At 36.8% G+C, this 18,340-nt stretch overlaps 1 protein-coding gene across 4 annotated transcripts in view; it reads left to right on the top strand.

The window, feature by feature from the left end:
• The window catches only part of Nfia (nuclear factor I A), a 360,710-nt gene that overhangs the window by 220,397 nt on the left and 121,973 nt on the right, over positions 1-18,340 (top strand). For all 4 annotated transcript variants that reach the window (XM_046451020.2, XM_046451022.2, XM_058581522.1 and 1 more), the window contains one exon: positions 17,573-17,647. In XM_046451020.2, the coding sequence (XP_046306976.1) occupies positions 17,573-17,647 (75 nt within the window). The remainder of the gene's footprint in view (positions 1-17,572; positions 17,648-18,340) is intronic.

The following is an 18,340-nucleotide window of genomic DNA, read 5'->3' on the forward strand; positions in this document are numbered from 1 at the left end:
GGCTTATTTTTTTCAGAGTCTCATTTTGATGCTAAGTAACAATAAAACAAACCAACAAATCAAACTAACACCCAAAACATTTTTTTTGTAAGTTTCTCTCACAGCTTTCACTATTAAGTTGGTATAGCCTTATGTTTATACAGGTGAGTACAAACTTAAACATAGTAAATTAAATAATGCACAAGGAGGGATTAAAAGCAGGGTAATGTGGAAAAGGAAGAGGGGAGGGGGATGGTGTTAAGTGATACTGAGGGTTTTGAGAGATCATGGTTTTAGTAGTCTTGATGTGGAAGAAAAACCCTTCCAATGTGTTATTTGGTGAAAGACACTTCCCTAGTTTTTATTTTTGTTCTTGTTTTGCCATACTGGGGATTTTGCTGTACTTGGGATTGAATCCCAGAGCACTCTACCACTGAACCACATCCCAGCTCTTTTTATTGTTTATTTTGAGAAAGGATCCAAGTTGCTGAGGCTGGCCTTGTTGTGGGTCCAGACACATAGCACCATACCGAGTAGGACACTTGCCTTTGACTATAAAGATGGAGTTTCAATTTGGGCAGAATCTACAGGATTCATCATCTGATGCGAAAAAAAATATATATATATATCAGCAGGTCAGGGATTTGTACATATACATTGATGATAACAATGGTTGGCATAACCATATTGTCCTCTTCTGAGCCCTTTCCAAGTGCTGGGACCTCTGGAGTTGGTTTGATTTTTTTTTTTTAATTTTTAAAGGTTTTTAAAATTGATATATGACAGCAGAATGCATTAAAATTCTTATTACACATATAGAGCACAATTTTTCATATCTCTGATTGTAAACAAAGTATATTCACACCAATTTGTGTCTTCATACCTTTACTTTGGATAATAATGATCATCGCATTCCACCATCATTTATAACCCGATGCTCCCTCCCTTTCCCTCTAACCCCTCTGCCCTATCTAGAATCCATCTATTCCTCCCATGTTCCCTCTCCCTATCTTACTATGAATCAGCCTCTTTATATCAAAGAAAACATTTGGCATTTGGTTTTTTGGGATTGGCTAACTTCACTTAGCATTATCTTCTCTAACTCCATCCATTTACCTGCAAATGCCATGATTTTATTCTCTTTTATTGCTGAGTAATATTTCATTGTGTATATATGCCACTTTTTTTATCCATTCATCTATTGAAGGGCATCTAGATTGGTTCCACAGTTTACCTATTGCGAATTGTGCTGCTATAAACATTGATGTGGCTGTGTCCCTGTAGAATGCTGTTTTTAAGTCCTTTGGGTATAGATCGAGGAGAGGGATAGCTGGGTTATACACTGCTGGTGGGACTGCAAATTGGTACAGCCAATATGGAAAGCAGCATGGAGATTTCTTGGGAAATTGGGAATGGAGTTGGCTTTCTTACCAACATGCAATGTGGGAACAGTGTCATAGTTAAGAACACAAGTTCCGGGCTGGGGATGTGGCTCAAGCGGTAGCGCGCTTGCCTGGCATGCGTGCGGCCCGGGTTCGATCCTCAGCACCACATACAAACAAAGATGTTGTGTCCGCCAAAAACTAAAAATAAATATTAAAAAATTCTCTCTCTAAAAAAAAAAAAAAAAAAGAACACAAGTTCCTCCCTTTGATTGCTTGAGTTGACATCCCAGCTCTGCCAGTTACTGTCTATGTGACCTTGAGTGAGTTGCTTGAACCCTGTACTTTAGTTGTAAAACAAGGTGCTCCCTCAGAGCACTTTGAAGATTACAGGAAATTACACATGAAAAGGCTGAGATGAATATCTGGCTCTGAGTGAGTACTCAGTAAATATTAGCTCTCATCACTTTATTTTTATTGGTACACCCACAAAGAAACTCTTGCCTCTTCTCCTTTTTATATAAATAATCCTGCAGGTCTTTGGGGACTTGTGCAGGCCACCGCTGCTCTTCCCAGAAGCCTTCCTGAGCCCTCTCCTGCTGCTCCCAGAACCTGCTTCCACTTCCAGAGCCCTTGTCACCTTGAACCATAACTGTCTCCATATTGGCCTACTTCCCCCACTGCACTGCAGGCACCTCAAGGTCAAAGACTTACATCCCTAGTCCTACCATATTGCCTGAAGCAAGATAGAGATTCAACAGTTGTTTCTTGGATGAATTAATAAAAGCATAATTAACTTCTTTCAGGTCACAGAGCTAGTCATTGAGTGGGACCCATGTCTGAAATTAGAATAAATAATAAATTGTAATTGAAAATATTCCACTAAAATAATCCAATAAATTATGATTCAATAAATTATGACCATTATTCATTCAAAGGTTATGTCTAAACCCTCCAAATTTTGGCCTTCTCTTTCCTACACCTAACAATGATCTACCATGTTTTCTGCCACCAGAATATGCAGACAGGCTTTCTAGGGTCATCCTCATTGCTCCTCATATCTTTGACTTACACCTTTATCTCCTTCCCCCAAGCAGTCACTAGCGCTTATTGAGACCTGCACTTAGAGTTCTATAATGCTGTAAGGAAACAGAAATTATATCAAAAGGTGGTAACATTTGATAGGCTTCTGGGAATGTATCAAGTCTTCCCTGCTACATCTGCCTTGAAAGATGTTTTTACTATACTAAGCCCTTGAGGACACAAAGTATGTTGATATTTGTTCTGAGTTTACCATCTGTACTTGGTTCATAGGTTGACATCAACAGATGTTTGTTGAATGAATAAATCAGACTGTAGAGAAAAGTTTAGGTTTATAATTAAAGCACCTTAGAAACAAACTACATTTAGTGAAAACACTTTTGATGGTAATCAGAACCTTAGAATTTAGCCTTTGGGCCTACTGACTTGTTTTCAAAGGATTTACTGTAAAATAAAGCAGAATACTATTGACTTCACCAGTTGTGGCCAGAAGGGCTCCACATTCACATTAGTCACAAATCATGTCCTCCCTGGCATTGTTGCTGATGGTAATACTGAGTGTCAGAAATGCCGAAGGTAGTGAAGAGCGTTTCATATGCCCCTCACGGCTGATATCTGACAAGAAAGTGCATTTATTTCTCTGTGTGGGTTTTTTAAGAAGTAAACTAAGCTTAACATGTACACACATATGTAGACACATGTACACACACATACAGGGCTTCCCATATGGTCTGTGATTACCTACAACGGTCGAAGGTTGTATAGATTTCTTGATGTTAGGGACAGGAATTGAACCAAGGGGGGCACCCCTTGGTAGTCACAAAGCAGAAGAACTTCTGTGCAACCTAGTGCTGGTAGCTGCACTTGGCTTTTACTTTTGGAAAAATGAAAGAAATTCAATAAAATACCAAATTGATTAGAGGGAAAAAAAAAACTTGACAGAGCTGGACAAGCTGCCCTACTTCTGAACAAGCAGCTGAGACAAAGGCACTCATTGGAATTCCTGGTTGGTTGGCAGCATTCGGCCTGTTGTTGCTTAGGTTTTTTTTCTGTCTGCTTTCAGGAGGTTGCTCATTTGGTTTTACCAATGGAACTTGAGATCATTTTGGCCCTGTGTTTCCTATTTCACCTATATTCTTGCATTGATAGGAGAGAACAGAATGAATACTTTTTTTTCCATTTTTAATGTTATTTCATTTTTCCATAGAATCTGTGGACTTTTAGGTGCCATAATGCTGTTCTAAACAAACAAGACGCTGTGTGAGTAAATTCTTGGGAATTTATTAATACAAGGAACATCTGCTCAGCAACCACATGAGTTCAGAACATCTTGGCCAACATGCTGACACATGCATATAGATCAATGAACCAATATTTGAAATACAGACTCTTCCAAAAAGTTCAAAATGTATTATTCATATCTATAGACCATGTGTCTCAAAGCTCTTCCCTCCAAGATAGTAATTCAAATACAACCAGTTTTCAAAAACACAAGTTCTCATTATAAAATCCGAGCTACATACTTGATAAGGGTAGAGGACATGACTGAGGAAGGAAGAGTATTTATTTCAAAAGAATCATCCTAATCAGCCCTTGGCTTATAAGAGTTTGCGTCACGATTACACAGATAGAAGTCTTGGTGGGCAAGATTCTTCAGTATGAAATACCTAATAAGGTCTGTGAGGCAGTGTTCATGCACTCAGAGTGTTTTCACCCAGGGACTGTATGGTCCTTCTGAGGGCATGTTCAAAAATGTGTGAAGGCATTTTTGGTTGTCACCAAGAGGTGTTGCTGGCATTCAGTAGTGGAGTCTAGGGACGCTAAGTGTCCTCAACAGGTAGTTCTGAACACTGGAAATAGTTTCCCTCAAAAAGCTGATAACCCTGATGAGAAGCACCACACTAATTCCAAGAACAACGTGAGCGTGCTGCCTTTGAGCTGAGTCTGAGATATCCGGGGTCCATTCTGAGAGTTTATCAAAGGTTCTGTTCCCTAAAATCAGGGAAATGACCTGCATCACAAATTGCTTCAGTGATCAAAGTCAGTAAAGTGAAACATGTCGATCATTCTCCTGCTTAAAAGGCCAAATTCTCTTAGCATTGATTTAAGGCTATAAGGAATCAAGACCCTGTCTTTAATGATGCTTGCTGATGGCTCTCCACTTACATTGAAGTCAGGAGCTGGTGTGTGCAGGCCTGGAAAAGGAGCAGTTCTTTTCAAAAGGGTAGTTCTTCATTTGATATGAATAATAATCATTTATTTCTCGTGCTTTTTTATACCATCATAAGCATTTCCTATTTAAATAGTGTAAGTATCTTTTATGTGAAAAACAAAATTAGATTTCTAAATACCTGTTTTCTAGAGCAGACAATATGGCACATTTAGTTACCAACAGGAATTTTCAGCAAACCAAATTCTTTAAAAAAAATAAGTGAAACTGACAACAACAAAGAGTGATTTTTCGTTGTTTCTATAAAACTTGATCTGCTGCAAGAAAATTGACCTAAAGTCCATTGTTAGAGTATCAATAGTCATAACCCCAAAACATAAGATCAAAATTTATATCTGTATACTTAGGATAATGCTCTGTTCATGTAGGTGTTCAATATCCATTTAGAGAATAGGCAAGATTTATATTTAAAGTTATTTTTGAAATTATAAATTATTATTTTTATAAACATTATAAATATATTTATAGGTGATAGGAGTGTATTTAGGAATTAGATTCCTGAAACTTGCACCCAATTTATTTAAAAATAACTTAGAGACTAAATACTATTTTTCTCCCTCTCTTTTTAAGAAAAACCTAAAATGATCAGAGGATTTGTTTTTGTGTCTGTTTATGTAGTGCTCAGGATGGACGTCAGATATACTGGGCAAGTGATCTACCACTGAGCTACATCTTTTTAAATAAGTTTGTGTCACTTGCTTTAGATATTTTTACTAAAAATACACTCAAATTCTGTTATCAATATTTTGATTTATACACACAACTTTTATTTGAATATCAACATTATTTAGCAATCCATGTCAAAAAACATGATTATTCCTGAATGTTTTTTTCTATGAAAAATCCTCTATCTGATTCAAGATCTAAGATATAGGGAAAATATTTATAATTTATAATATCTGTCATTTTTTGGACATATTCTGTTCTAGGTTCTTTATTAGTACTTTATTTATTTATGTTGTTATAGATGGACACAATGCCTTTATTTTATTCGTTTGTTTTTATGTGGTGCTGAGGATCGAACCCAGTACCTCCCATGTGCAAGACAGGTGCTCAACCACTGAGCCACAGCCCCACCCCTTTATTAGTATTTTAAATGTACTATCTCATTAATCCTAAAAACCAGTTTTATGAGGTAGGTACAGATGTTAGTGCAATTTTGTAAATGGGGAAATTTGGACTGAGGATCCTTAAGATTCTAATGTTCATAATATTTCTTTTCCTAGTTTATTATATGAAAATAATAATACCTTGAAAATGTGATTTTTTTGAATGATTAATAAATGAACATTTGTCATATCGATCCCTTTACAAGAGAAAAGACAAATACGTTGCAGGCTTATCCCGATTTATATTTAGCCCAGAGTGGTGGCATTTATTTTGTTTGTTTTCTAATCACAAACCAATAAAAACTATGAAATGTTATGTTTGATAATTACATCTTTAAATTAGGTGTATGATTTACATAAATTCAAAGCTAATTCTGGAGAAGTTTGATAAGTGAGGCAAAACTAACTTCATTTTAAGTAGTTTCACAAGCAAGGTAATGGACACTGGCAGGTTTGCATCTCAGTTGCAAGCTGACACTTTGAGGGAATATTCTTAGCAAAACACTCACTTCAACGGAAATTAGGTCAGCCTTCTGGAACATTTATCATGTGTACCTGTCACCAGCAAGACCCAGTCCTTAAAGTGAGCTGAGATCACAAGCAGTGATCATTCTGCCCTAAGCTGCAAAGAACACTCCAAACCAATAGTTTCACAAATATGTGAGTTTGGCAGAAGCTCCCATGAAACTGAAGCCAACACCCATATAGTTGCTCTGGGAATTGAATGCCTTAATACTCTGTTTATAGAATTTTGAAACAGCAAATGGATTTGGTCTGTTCTGAAAAAACAACCTGTCTCGTGGCATGTTTGAAATAACATCTAGAGTTGCTATAGAAGGATGTAAGCAGATGACCCAAGTCTGACTGGAAGATAGTTTTACCAGCTTCAGTTTATCCCTTACCACTTGGCTAGGTTGGCTTTTGCCCGACTCAGGTTATTATTTGCATAAAGAAAAGAGGCCACCTTCTACTGAAGCCAAGTAGGTGCTAGTTTGACATAGAAACTAGAATAATTAGCAAAATATAGAGCTAGAAGAGTTAGCAAAATCTAGAGCAGTGGAAGGTAAGATATAGTGTATGGTAAAACCAAAACAACGTAAATGAGTCATAACCCCAAGTCCTTTCTGTAACCATGTCATCATTCTGGTGGTTTCAGAGCGATGTCAGTAAGCTTGGGGATCCTATGTAAAGTGAAAGGGCATCTGCGTCAGTACATGCACATCAGTACAAGGAGTATAGTTCATTGAGAGCTTATGGATTGAAATGACCACATTTACCAAGCAGCCACATCTCTGTATCTACTAGGTTAAGTTACCTTAACTTTGAAGGAAGTAATTAATCATCTTTTTCATATGTTCTTGTTTGGTGAGCACCCCTAAATACTTAATAAAAATTGATAATGTATATATGAAATTGACTGAAGAAAAAAGTGAAATCATTACATGTTTGTGTAGTAGCAAGACTCTACCTTAATATCTTAAAAAAAAAGAGAGAAAAGAGTGAATGTGAGTCTTCATTTGAACTCTGTATGTGTGTGTGTGTGTGTGTGTGTGTCTGTCTGTCTGTCTGTCTGTGTCAGATCATTTAAAAAATAACGATACTGTGTATGAAATACCCAGTAGAGTTTATTTTAAAATTCAGAGAAAGAATTCAAAAACGTGAAGAAATTTGTCTTGAAAAGTAACATGGAAAATGAGATTTTGCTTATAACTGTGTTCTTAAGAAAGATGGAGCTGTTTTGTATGAAAGTCCAGAAGGTTGGAGGGGCTGAGGAGAGGTATACAAGGAATCTACCATCATTTCTTGCTGGAAGAATTTTGTTAAAAGAAAAAAAAAAAAAAAACCCACCGACTTTCAGGATCACACTCTATTAAGCCAGGACCAGGAAACAATTTCTAATCAGCACTCTGATCTGGCCAGAGATTGTGCAGTCTTTTGTACCAGGCCTCAGATCTGTATTCTCTATTCACACATGCTCACTTCCAGCTGTTGTCATTGAAATCCCACATAATCTTCCAAGGTCGAAGGGCAGTCACCCATGGCTGCTGCAGTTAAAAGGTTATGCTGATTTCTGTTGTCAAATATTGGCCCTTTTCTCTTCCAATCACTGCCATTCTACTTCTTTTTAACAAGAAAAATCCAGCCGAGAATTGCATTACATGACTTTAAAGTCTTAAAAGTGTTCTTCCATTGTGCTAACACGACATGGCCCGAACAGTCTAATTCATTCTGTTATATTTCACAAAGAATTTTCTGGTACCTTTAAAATACTTTGTGTTTGTGCTAGGCCGGCAAACATCAAAGTATTGTGGCCTACATCATTTGTGACTTGCCATAGTTTCTACAGAAATATATAATATAGAATCTATAATGAACAGTGTGAATTATGCATCAGTAAGTAATTGCAGAGTAAGTGAGCAAAAAGCAAATAACCAAAAGATGAAAGGCCTTTGCATTTTGTGCTTTAAGTTATTAACTGATTTTACATATACCTACATGTATATATATATATATATATGTATGTATTCACGTATATGTATATATATACTTTATATGTGTGCGTGTGTGTGTGTGTGTGTGTGTATATCCTATATATTTAGTTCTTTTCTATAGTGTTGGAAACGTAATTGAAAGTATTTTTTTTAATGTATTGCTTTACTCCATCAATGATTTTTTTTCCCTGCTTGGTGAACCAAAATCACTGTTAAGTGTCTTAAAATTAGCACATGGCCTCTGGTCATCTTCTTTCCTTGTCATTACATGTGTCCTCAGGTGGTTTAGCAAGCAGGGCTCTGTTAGTGGTTTCACAGTCATGTGAATTAAACCTAAAAAGGAAGAAAGCAGCAGTGGGCCATTAAGGTTTTTTGTTGTTTTACATCCATGAACCAGGGTGCCCTCGGGTAATCCAGTTTCATGTCTGTTTCGTTTAAGGTAAACAGTTTCTGATGTAGTCAGGGAATACATTTCCTTATTTTTTTCCTTCAGTATATGTAAGGGTTTATGGCAGAGTCTAAAGCTATTACAAATGGTTTGATCCATCTGTAGGATACCAGTTGTTACTGTCCAAGTTTATAGAAAATTTTGATTCAGAACATAATTATAGCATTGCTTTAAAAAACACTTTTAGTTCAAAACTAGGTTAATTAAAAAGTAATTTTTAAGTTTATAGTGCATTGAAAATGATCAAAATTAAACTTTAAAAGACTAAACTTATAAAATACTGATCATACTATGTTAATACAGCTCTTCTAACATGATGGTAAAATTTCTCTGTTGTAATGGTTTATTTGAAAACAATTCCCCAAAGTAAATGCTTCTGTGTGCTTCTACAATGCCAATATGTAGTTGAGTCTACTTATAGAACAACCTATTTCTACTTGTAGTTCAAATAATAAATGCATGTTTCTATGATACATTAAAATAAGATAAAATTTATTTTGTACATACACATATATTGTATAAAGAGAACTAAATATCTCCATTTTAATACTAATTCTACCATCCTCTGTGTGACCTTAATCAAGTCACTTAACCTCTCTTTGCTTAAACTTCCCTTTTAGAACATCATAATTTTGCCAACCACACAGTTGCAGTAAGAATTAGGGCTAATGTGGTTAAAATGCTTAGCAGGATGCCAAATACATAGTTAATGCTGAATAAATTATACTTTTGATGAAAATTAATACTACACAGAGACGTTCTACAGGTACATTTTTAAATGTATTACTTCAGTCCACCAATGATTATTATGTGGACTATTCCATATAACTCAGATAGGAGCCTAACTGTAGGGTGCCTGTCATTTGGCTTGATCCATTTTCTAATGTGGATCTGTTAAGGGTGGCAAGGGAAAATGTGGATTATGCTTGGGCTATACATTAAAAGCATTGATCAGCTCCTGGGTTCAGGTTCCACTTTCCCCCAGCACATTAAGCCAAATGGGGAAAAGAGGAAAAGGAGCAATACAAACCATGTGCTGCAAAACTTGTGCCCAAAAAGGCATTATCCCTGTCAGATTATTGAAGAAGTAGTGAGCTAAGCTGTAGTAAGGAAGTTTGTATATTGCAGGAATTCTCAGAGGCTTTAAAATGTAAAAGTTCCTTGTCATTTTTCCAAGAGTGAGTGAGATAATGCTTTCCAAATTTATATCTTATTCTGGAAATTCTCAGATTTTACACACACACACACACACACACACACGTATACTTGCATATTTGCTTTTTGTTTTTGTTTTAAATGGAGAATTTCAGGGTACTATTCCATAGAACTTGGAAACACGGATATGAAACCTGATATAGAAGGAACATATCAGAAAAACATGAAGAAAAGAAGTTAGAACATTTTGACTTTAACATAGAAAGTATTCATTTGGGTCACATTAGAAGATAATGTTCAAAAGGTATATTCCAGGCTAGATTTTTCTAAACTTAATTCTCAAGGAACATGATTGGGTGGCTTTTTTTTTTCTAGATTAAAGCCACCCACCCATACTTCTTCTACCATGCTAGTGAATTAAAGTGTGAAGATCTCTGGCAGGCATCACAAATCTATATGCCTACGAGCATCTCATAGATTATTTAAATAAGTGAAATAGAATAAAAAGTATTAGGGAATGTGGTAAATTTTGCTCATGTTCAGTTGAAAAGTGTTCCTGTGCAACAATTTTATAGCTAGTAAGTACTGAGTTAGCCAAGCAAAATATGTTTACAGACTGGAATGGACCTATAAGCTGCTAATTTGTGACTTTAGATTCAAAAGGGAAAAGTTAGTTGTGATGTTTGTTAAGATAAGTGCTAAGCTACTATAGCAAAAAAGCAAACAAATACATATATCTGAATATTTATTTAAATGTAATAAAAATTTAAAAGTACATCAAAACCTTTTTTTATTTTTTCGTTTTTCAGCACTGGGGATTGAACTCAAAGATACTCTACCACTGAGCTATATCTATTTTATGCTTTACTTTGAGACAGAGTCTTGCTAAATAACTGAGGGTCTTACTTGCTAAGGTGCTGAGACAGGCCTCAAACTTGGAATCCTCCTGCCTCAGCCTCCAAAATTGCTGGGATTACAGGTTATGCCTCCACTCCCAGTGAAAATATATTTTTCTTTACATTAATACTTCCAAATGAGCAGCCTGAGTTGCTGGGGTGATTCTATTCTATGCTGTCACTCAGGGTCCCAGGTTCCTTCTGCCTTATTGCTCTGCTACCGCACGGGCACTGCCTTTGTCTGCATTGATTGAAAGTGCAGCTCATGAAAGGGAAGAGAGGGTTTTGGGGGTGGGGAATTTTCTTTCAGGTATGAAGTGGGTAGAAGTTGATTGTATTTGATTTCTAGTTATGGCCACACCTAGTTTGAAGACAGGCTGGGAAGTACGTTTTTTAGCTGCCTACCATGGGTACGTGTGAACAACCAGCACACCTGGCACATAGGATATTATAATAATCTTGGTTAGTTTCTAATGTTTTCCTATAAAGTCATTGTAAAAAGACACAATTTTACATAAACACACTCCTGAAAATCTTGGCATGAATATCTTTCTTGACTGCAGATACAAGGACCTGAGAGTAAGAACCTGTGTTAATTCTTATATCCCCAGGACCTAGGAGGATGCTGACCTCATTGCAGACATTCGAGAAGTATTTGTTGGGTGAAAACAGTAAACCAAATATTGGCTGTCTAGAAATGGCAGAAATTGCTGAATGAGAAATGATGGCAAAACCAACCAACCAAAAACACAGATGAGGTGTCTGCATTGAGTGATAGTAAATAAGTAGCTAGGAAACTGGGGAGCAGCAGTCTAGCCAGGTAAACAAGGGAGGAAGTGGTGAAGAGAACAAGGGTGTGAGGACCCATGAGACCTACTTCTCCACCCTCTTTGGCCCCATTCTCTTTTCAGCGGTGAGGACATTATTTTCATAGTGGTAACAATTCCTTAATGTGTTCTGATGAAGTAGGATAACAATTGTAACGGTATCACAGATGCATTTGTAACAGTCCATTTATTCATCTGATAAACTGAAAACACTTCATCCATATGATTAGTTGAAAATATCATGGTTTTGTTCTACAAATTCTTGGGCAATTCTCTACAACTTCCTAGATAGATATAGAAATAGTTCAGAGTTCTTGTCAGTCCAACACCATATGTCAGTCTTTTCATGTTTACTGTAAACAGACCACCAAATGATTTTTTCACCATCATCATAAAGGTTAATCTCAGAAACAGAATATATATGAATTTTTTATTATTCCTATGTTCTTTTTTTTAGTAGATGTCTGAATTCTCTGCATTTTTAATATAAGAAATTATTCTAAAAATAAGAAATATCTCAAAGTCACCAGTGAATGGAAAATCATCTAGTCAGTACGTAATCACAAATCAAACCAAAAATTTAGCATTGTTTCTTCATGAATCAGCAGAAACATATTCCCATTAACCCCTAAAAACCTGTTTTCTAGGACATTCCAAATTGAGAGCACAAAAGTCACATGTCACTATATAGGTGAGCTAATAATATTTTACATCATGCCTTCAAGGGCCACCAAATAAGGATACCTCAAATCACTCATCTGAAATCACTGAACCAATATTTATTCCCCCACCTAGAACAAGGCATTGAGCTGGGCCTTATGGACAGTATAAGATAATGAACCGTAACCCTGCCTGCCTGGTTTATTGTAGGAGTGGAGATGAGACGTGTGAACAAGTAATTGTCAAGGTAGAAAGAAGCTAGTGACATAAAATAAGTAGAGTGGAAGTCCTCCACAACTTTACATTATTCATTGAGCACATCTAAAATATACTGACCTGGGAAAGAGGGAAGATAAGGAACCACATTCCTTTAGGTGGCTTAGAAGCCACTGGGGACTTTACAGGAGAAATCAAGATCCCAATGGGGAGCTTGGTTGATGAGAGTCTTTTCTTTAGAACGATGAGAACGCAAGGTCTGGGGGGCCTAATAAGCCCAGGGCCTGCTCCTCCCAGGCAATGCAGAAGCCCAGTAGAATATACGTGGTGCAAGAAGGAGGGAGCCCTTTTTCATAACAGCCAGGCACACAGCATGGAAAGGCCCAGTCTTGGGTAGGTTATTCACTAGTGACAGAACCTCAGTTCCCAAGGGGAGAAGAGAAGAGAGAGAGATGTCCTATTTGATGAAATGACCTGGGTATTGCAGTTCACCTACATCCATTAAGCAGATTAGATTTGATGACTTGGAGTTGAGAGCCCCATGGCTTCCTAACAGTAAAAACAAACATACCGCCCTGAGTTTAAACTCTACTCCTCAGACACAAAATTAACTCTGGGGTGGGCATGTAGTTCAGAGGTCTATCGCTTGCCCAGCATGTGTAGGGCCCTAGGTTTGGTCCCTAGCCTGGCAAAAAAACCAAAAAACAAAATTAACTTTGTGTAGTGGGCACTCCAACTTTGTTTAATGGCCAGTCCTCTGGATGTTTTGTTCCCAGCTGTCTCTTCCCCGACCTTTGAACAGTTCTGCAAGGTTACCTGTCTCTCTGCAAATCTAGCTTTTTCCTTTCTTGCCTGTTAAAAGGTAGATAGATGTTCAGCTCCCCACCCTGCCCCCCACCCTCTGTGAAATGAGATTTGGTTCCCATGTAATGACATTTTCCATAATAACTGCTGATATCATCGTGGCACAGAAAGCTGCTTTTCCTAACTACCCATGAAAGAATTTAGCTTTTTATATCTCTGCCTCTCCCAGAATGTCTCCTCTCTCCCCACTGAGTGTGACTGACTCAGGGCATTGAATCTGTACTCTAATTGGGAATTCATTGAACAAGACTTCAGTGAATGAACTTTTTAGCCATTTTATATAAAATGGAAAAGGATCTGCTTCACATTGCAATCTCCTATACAATTGCTCCTGAACGGGCAGTTCAGAATAGAGAGAGATCATCCAGCACTCTGGCTTTTCATTGAAGGTATACTTAACAAAAGTATATGTTTGTGCTCATTTCTGAGAGGCCCTATTCAAAATGTAAATCTTAGGACCTTTTGGAAATGTTTAATCAGCTTTCTAACTGAGGATCTTTTAATGCTAATAACATCTAAATTCTCAACTGGTTGAATTTACCTTTTCATTTTCCTTTCCACTTTTCTCTCACTTTGCAATAAAAGAGAGCAACCAGATTAGTGTAATTTCCCTGAAAGTCATTTTTATGCTTTGGTTTGTGTCAGTGAGAATGAAATATTAATCTGCTCAGGTTTGCTTAGTAACTATGTTAGCCACATCATTTTTTCCATCATTTCTTAGGTTTCACATCTCATGGCTGCCTTTTTACAGAGTTCATCAGTAGGTTTCCAAATAATTGGTGAAGGGACAAAACCAGTTTTGCAGTCACTTAAAGCTATGTGGATGGTTCAACCAGACCCTTTGTCTGGGACAAATTATAAACTGCCCCACACTCTCTGATAATTTGATAATACTGTAAAGATGTAGTTACATCGGCACTTGTGAAATTCTTGTACTCTAATTTTAGTTTTTCTGATCATGAACCATTCATATGTCTTATCTTGGAAGTTACACACATTCTGCTAAGATACCCTGCAGAGACAGGTTCCCAGTAGGAGAAAGAGGACATTATTTTTGCAGTGACTTTCTCAGGATCACACAATATCCTAGCTTAAGTATAAGGCTAGAAGTTTCTTTCTTTCTTTCTTTTATTTTGGCTGTAATGCCCATCAAATAATGCTACCCTTTAACTCTGTGTGTACTTAATCTTCCAAAACTGTGAATCATAATGATAACAATAGACATTCCCAGGCATTTCTCATCAGTGAAACCCATGGCACCTTCTTGACCAGAAGCTTCACCTAAACACATTGTCTTTCCTGCCCTGGTCCTCTTTAGTTGAAGGGAAGATTTGCATGGCTGATTGTCATAGTTTTCCAATACAAATTGGCTCAATATAAGTTGGACCATTTGGATAGAATGTCCAATGGATATTTAGATTTATGGATCTGGAACCCAGAAGAGAGATCATGGCAAAAGATAAAGATTGGAGCATCCTTGGCCAGAGAGTCATTCACTCATTCAGCAAATGTTCACTAACTACTTTGTCTTAGGCATAAAACATACAGTGGTGAAAAATCAAACATTAATCTAGTTTCTGTGACTATCACAGTCTAAACTGATTGCTGATGTCATGCAAGTAGATAAAATAATTTAGTCACACACATACACACACACACACACACACACACACACACACACGAACACAGACCTTGGAGAATACCAACATTTAAGAGGTGGACCAAAGAAAAGAAGCACCCAGGTGAGGGTGAGTTTGAATGGATGAGTACAAGGGCTCCTCCGCCCAAATCCTTGTATCAAACTCCACTTAGTCTTTGAAATACATTCCTTGCTTGTTTGGTGGCAGGATTAAGGTACCTGTGTTTATATTCATTTGATACAAAAAATTCTTCTTAATTCTTTCTTAAAATAAGGGATTTCAGAGGTTGGAACTGAAACAAGTATCAGCCCGTTAGTCAAGTAAAGAAGAAAGAGATGAGCAAGGACTGGAGACAAAACTAGATCTTTATTCAGCTATGAATTTCTTTGTTATATGTGTTTTAAGTCAACTTTAGTGGACATTGTGACTGGATTTCCTTTGTTATGATCTCTGGGATAAATGTGATCTTAACAATGTCCTAAAAAGAAAGAGGTGTTATGATCTATTTTGCCAAGACCTCTTTAGGGAATTTTTAAAAATTTATTATCTTTTTTTTTATTTCTCGGTTCTCTTAATCCAAGAGGCAGACCTCAGGCATTTACCAAATAAAAGCCAACCAAATGCCTGGATGTGAGTTATTTTGACTGATGAAACTTCTTAGCAAATTTAAGGTGAAATTTTGCCATTTTATTATAAAGAAGTTTACAATTATTCCATATTCTAAAAATTAGAGCTGTTGTAGTCAAAGTACCAGATATAAGGCTAAGTTCACTGCTCAGTGGCAGAGCACTTTTCCAGAGGCATGAGGCCCTGGGTTGGATCCCTAGCAAAACACACACACACACACACACACACACACACACAGTATGTGCTTGATATAAATGTTAAATGGAATTTTTCCTTTAAATCTGAGCAAAAATCTTCCTTACATACAAAAATACCATAAAAAGCAGAAGAAGAACTCATAGATCCATTTATAATCCTTCAAAACATGGTCATTTTTTTCACATTTATGTGCCTGATAGTTCATAAATTTATTGGTACGTAAACTGTGCCATAGGTAAACTTGCTTCTTCTAAGTAATATAGAAAATCTTTTATTAAAAATTCACTTTTTAGGGACTAGGGTTATGGCTGAGTGGCAGATTGCTTGCCTCGCACATGTGAGGCCCTGGGTTCAGTCCTCAGCACCACATATAAATAAACAAATAAAATAAAGATATTGTGGGTTTGTGGCTGGAACTCAGCGGTAGAGCACTCACCTCACACATGTGAGGCCCTGGGTTTGATCCTCAGCACCACATAAAAAATAAGTAGATAAATAAAATAAAGGTATTGTGTCCATCTAAAACTAAAAAAAAAAAATTATTCACTTTTTAGTTAAGGATTGTTATATTTCAGATTGGTCTATTTTCTTATGTTGAATTTCTAAAATGTATGTTTCTTATAGCCAAAACAGCTATTTCAAGAATCCTTTGCCAACAAGTTTTTCTCTGAGCCAGGTTTTAAGCAAGTAAAGATTAAGCTGACCTCACAGATTGATCTCTCAAATAGAATTCTACCTCTGAGAGACTCTTAGAATCAGAAGCTTTTATTAGAGGCAGAGAGTGAAACTACATGCCATAGAATATGGGTTTCTTGCCATTTTTATGTTTTATATTTTTGAATATACCATAAAATTATATAATTGGTGATAGACGTAATATCAGGTATTTCAAAGGAAATTAATTACGTTCAGCAAAAAACGAAGCAGACAGCCAGGCATGGTGTGACATGCCTGTAGCCTGTAATCCCAGCGGCTCAGGAGGCTGAAGCAGTAGGATTGCAAGTTCAAAGCCAGCCTTAGCAATTTTAGCAAGGCCTTAAGCAACTTAATGAGACCATGTCTCTCAATAAAATATGAAAAAGGACTGGGGATGTGTCTCATTGGTTAAGCACTTCTGGGTTTAAGTCCTAGTCCCCAAAACAAAACAAAAAAAGAAGCAGACACAAAATATAAAGATGAAACAGTTTTGAACCATTTTATTTCTTTTCACAAAAAGCATTAATCTCATTCTCTAAACAAATCTGAATTTTTATTTGTGCGCAAAATAATTGTTTTTTGTATTATGTGGTTTAAGCTTGCTTTTTCCATCCTGGCTTTAAAAAAAATTCTCCCTTTAGTACCTCTAGAAATCAAAGAGGAACATCCTTAGATCTTATTTGATTTAAATGAATGGATAACTAATCTTGATTAGATGTTTCTGGAGAGAATAATGTTTCAAAACTGTTCTAGAACTTGGCTGTCCTAACTGATCCTTAGGTATGCTGTTTCATCCCAATTGTTCAGGCCTCAGGGGTCACTCACGGGAACCATTTCTCTTAAATTGTCTTGATGAAGATTTCCTGCTGAATTTTTTTTAACCATCTCAAAAATCACCCAGTTGTTGTGTCATAGCTTTCCACAACCTCCAGATTCAAACCAAAAGCCAGCTTCATAACCAAATGACTGTGCCCACCCACATGAACTAACCAGGCAGCCGTGTATGAGATTAGGCAGCCCATTTCTTAATCATAATGAAAGTAATATTTAGAGTTTTGTTGTCAAATGTCTTCTATTTATGACTTTGTTTTCTTTTGTTTTTGTTTCCGCAGGACATTTGGGCTTCCAGGACAGTTTTGTCACATCAGGTGTTTTCAGTGTGACTGAGCTAGTAAGAGTGTCACAGAGTAAGTGTAATTTTGCTTTGATTTGGTACAGATTTGCCTTGAATTTGTGTTTACTTTCTGTCTAGGCTCCTAGAGACATAAAAATCTTTGAGAACCCACTTTTTGTTCTTCTCATTATAAGAATTTTGCTTTGCAGTGTGTTGGTAAGCCCTTGTTTTAAATCAGGAAAATTTTTTTAATGTGAGGCATTATGGGGAAGGACTGAAATTTTATGGATTCCCCAGTATATAATACAAACATAATTTTTAAAAAATTCTGAATCTTCCCTGGTTTCTAAGAACTTCTGCATTTTAAAAGAATTTGTTTCTGACCTTTAAACAATTCTAATGCCTTCAGTATGAATGACAGAATACAGCCTGATCATTACCAGTTTGTCAATAATGACTAACAACAGTGAGTGAAGAGAACCTGTCACCACCCTGGTCTGTTGATCAAAAGCCTATTGATTGTTATTTTGCTATGACATAATCCAGACAGTCCAAGAAAAGTATAGGAATCCGTCTGTCTGTCCCTCTCACACACATATATACACATTTGCCAAGTTGAATTCCCTCAAGAGCATCTCTTTCTTTCTATTTAAAAGCATGCCTATGCTGGGTGTGGTGGTATACACTTGTAGTCCCAGCAACTCAGAAGGCTGAGGCGGGAGGACCACAAGTTCAGAGCAAGCCTCAACAACTTAGGGAGGCCCTA

The sequence above is a fragment of the Marmota monax genome, unplaced genomic scaffold (assembly GCF_021218885.2).
Source record: "Marmota monax isolate L192 unplaced genomic scaffold, Marmota_monax_Labrador192_F-V1.1 WCK01_AAM20220418_F8-fsc00023, whole genome shotgun sequence".
NCBI lineage: Eukaryota > Metazoa > Chordata > Mammalia > Rodentia > Sciuridae > Marmota > Marmota monax.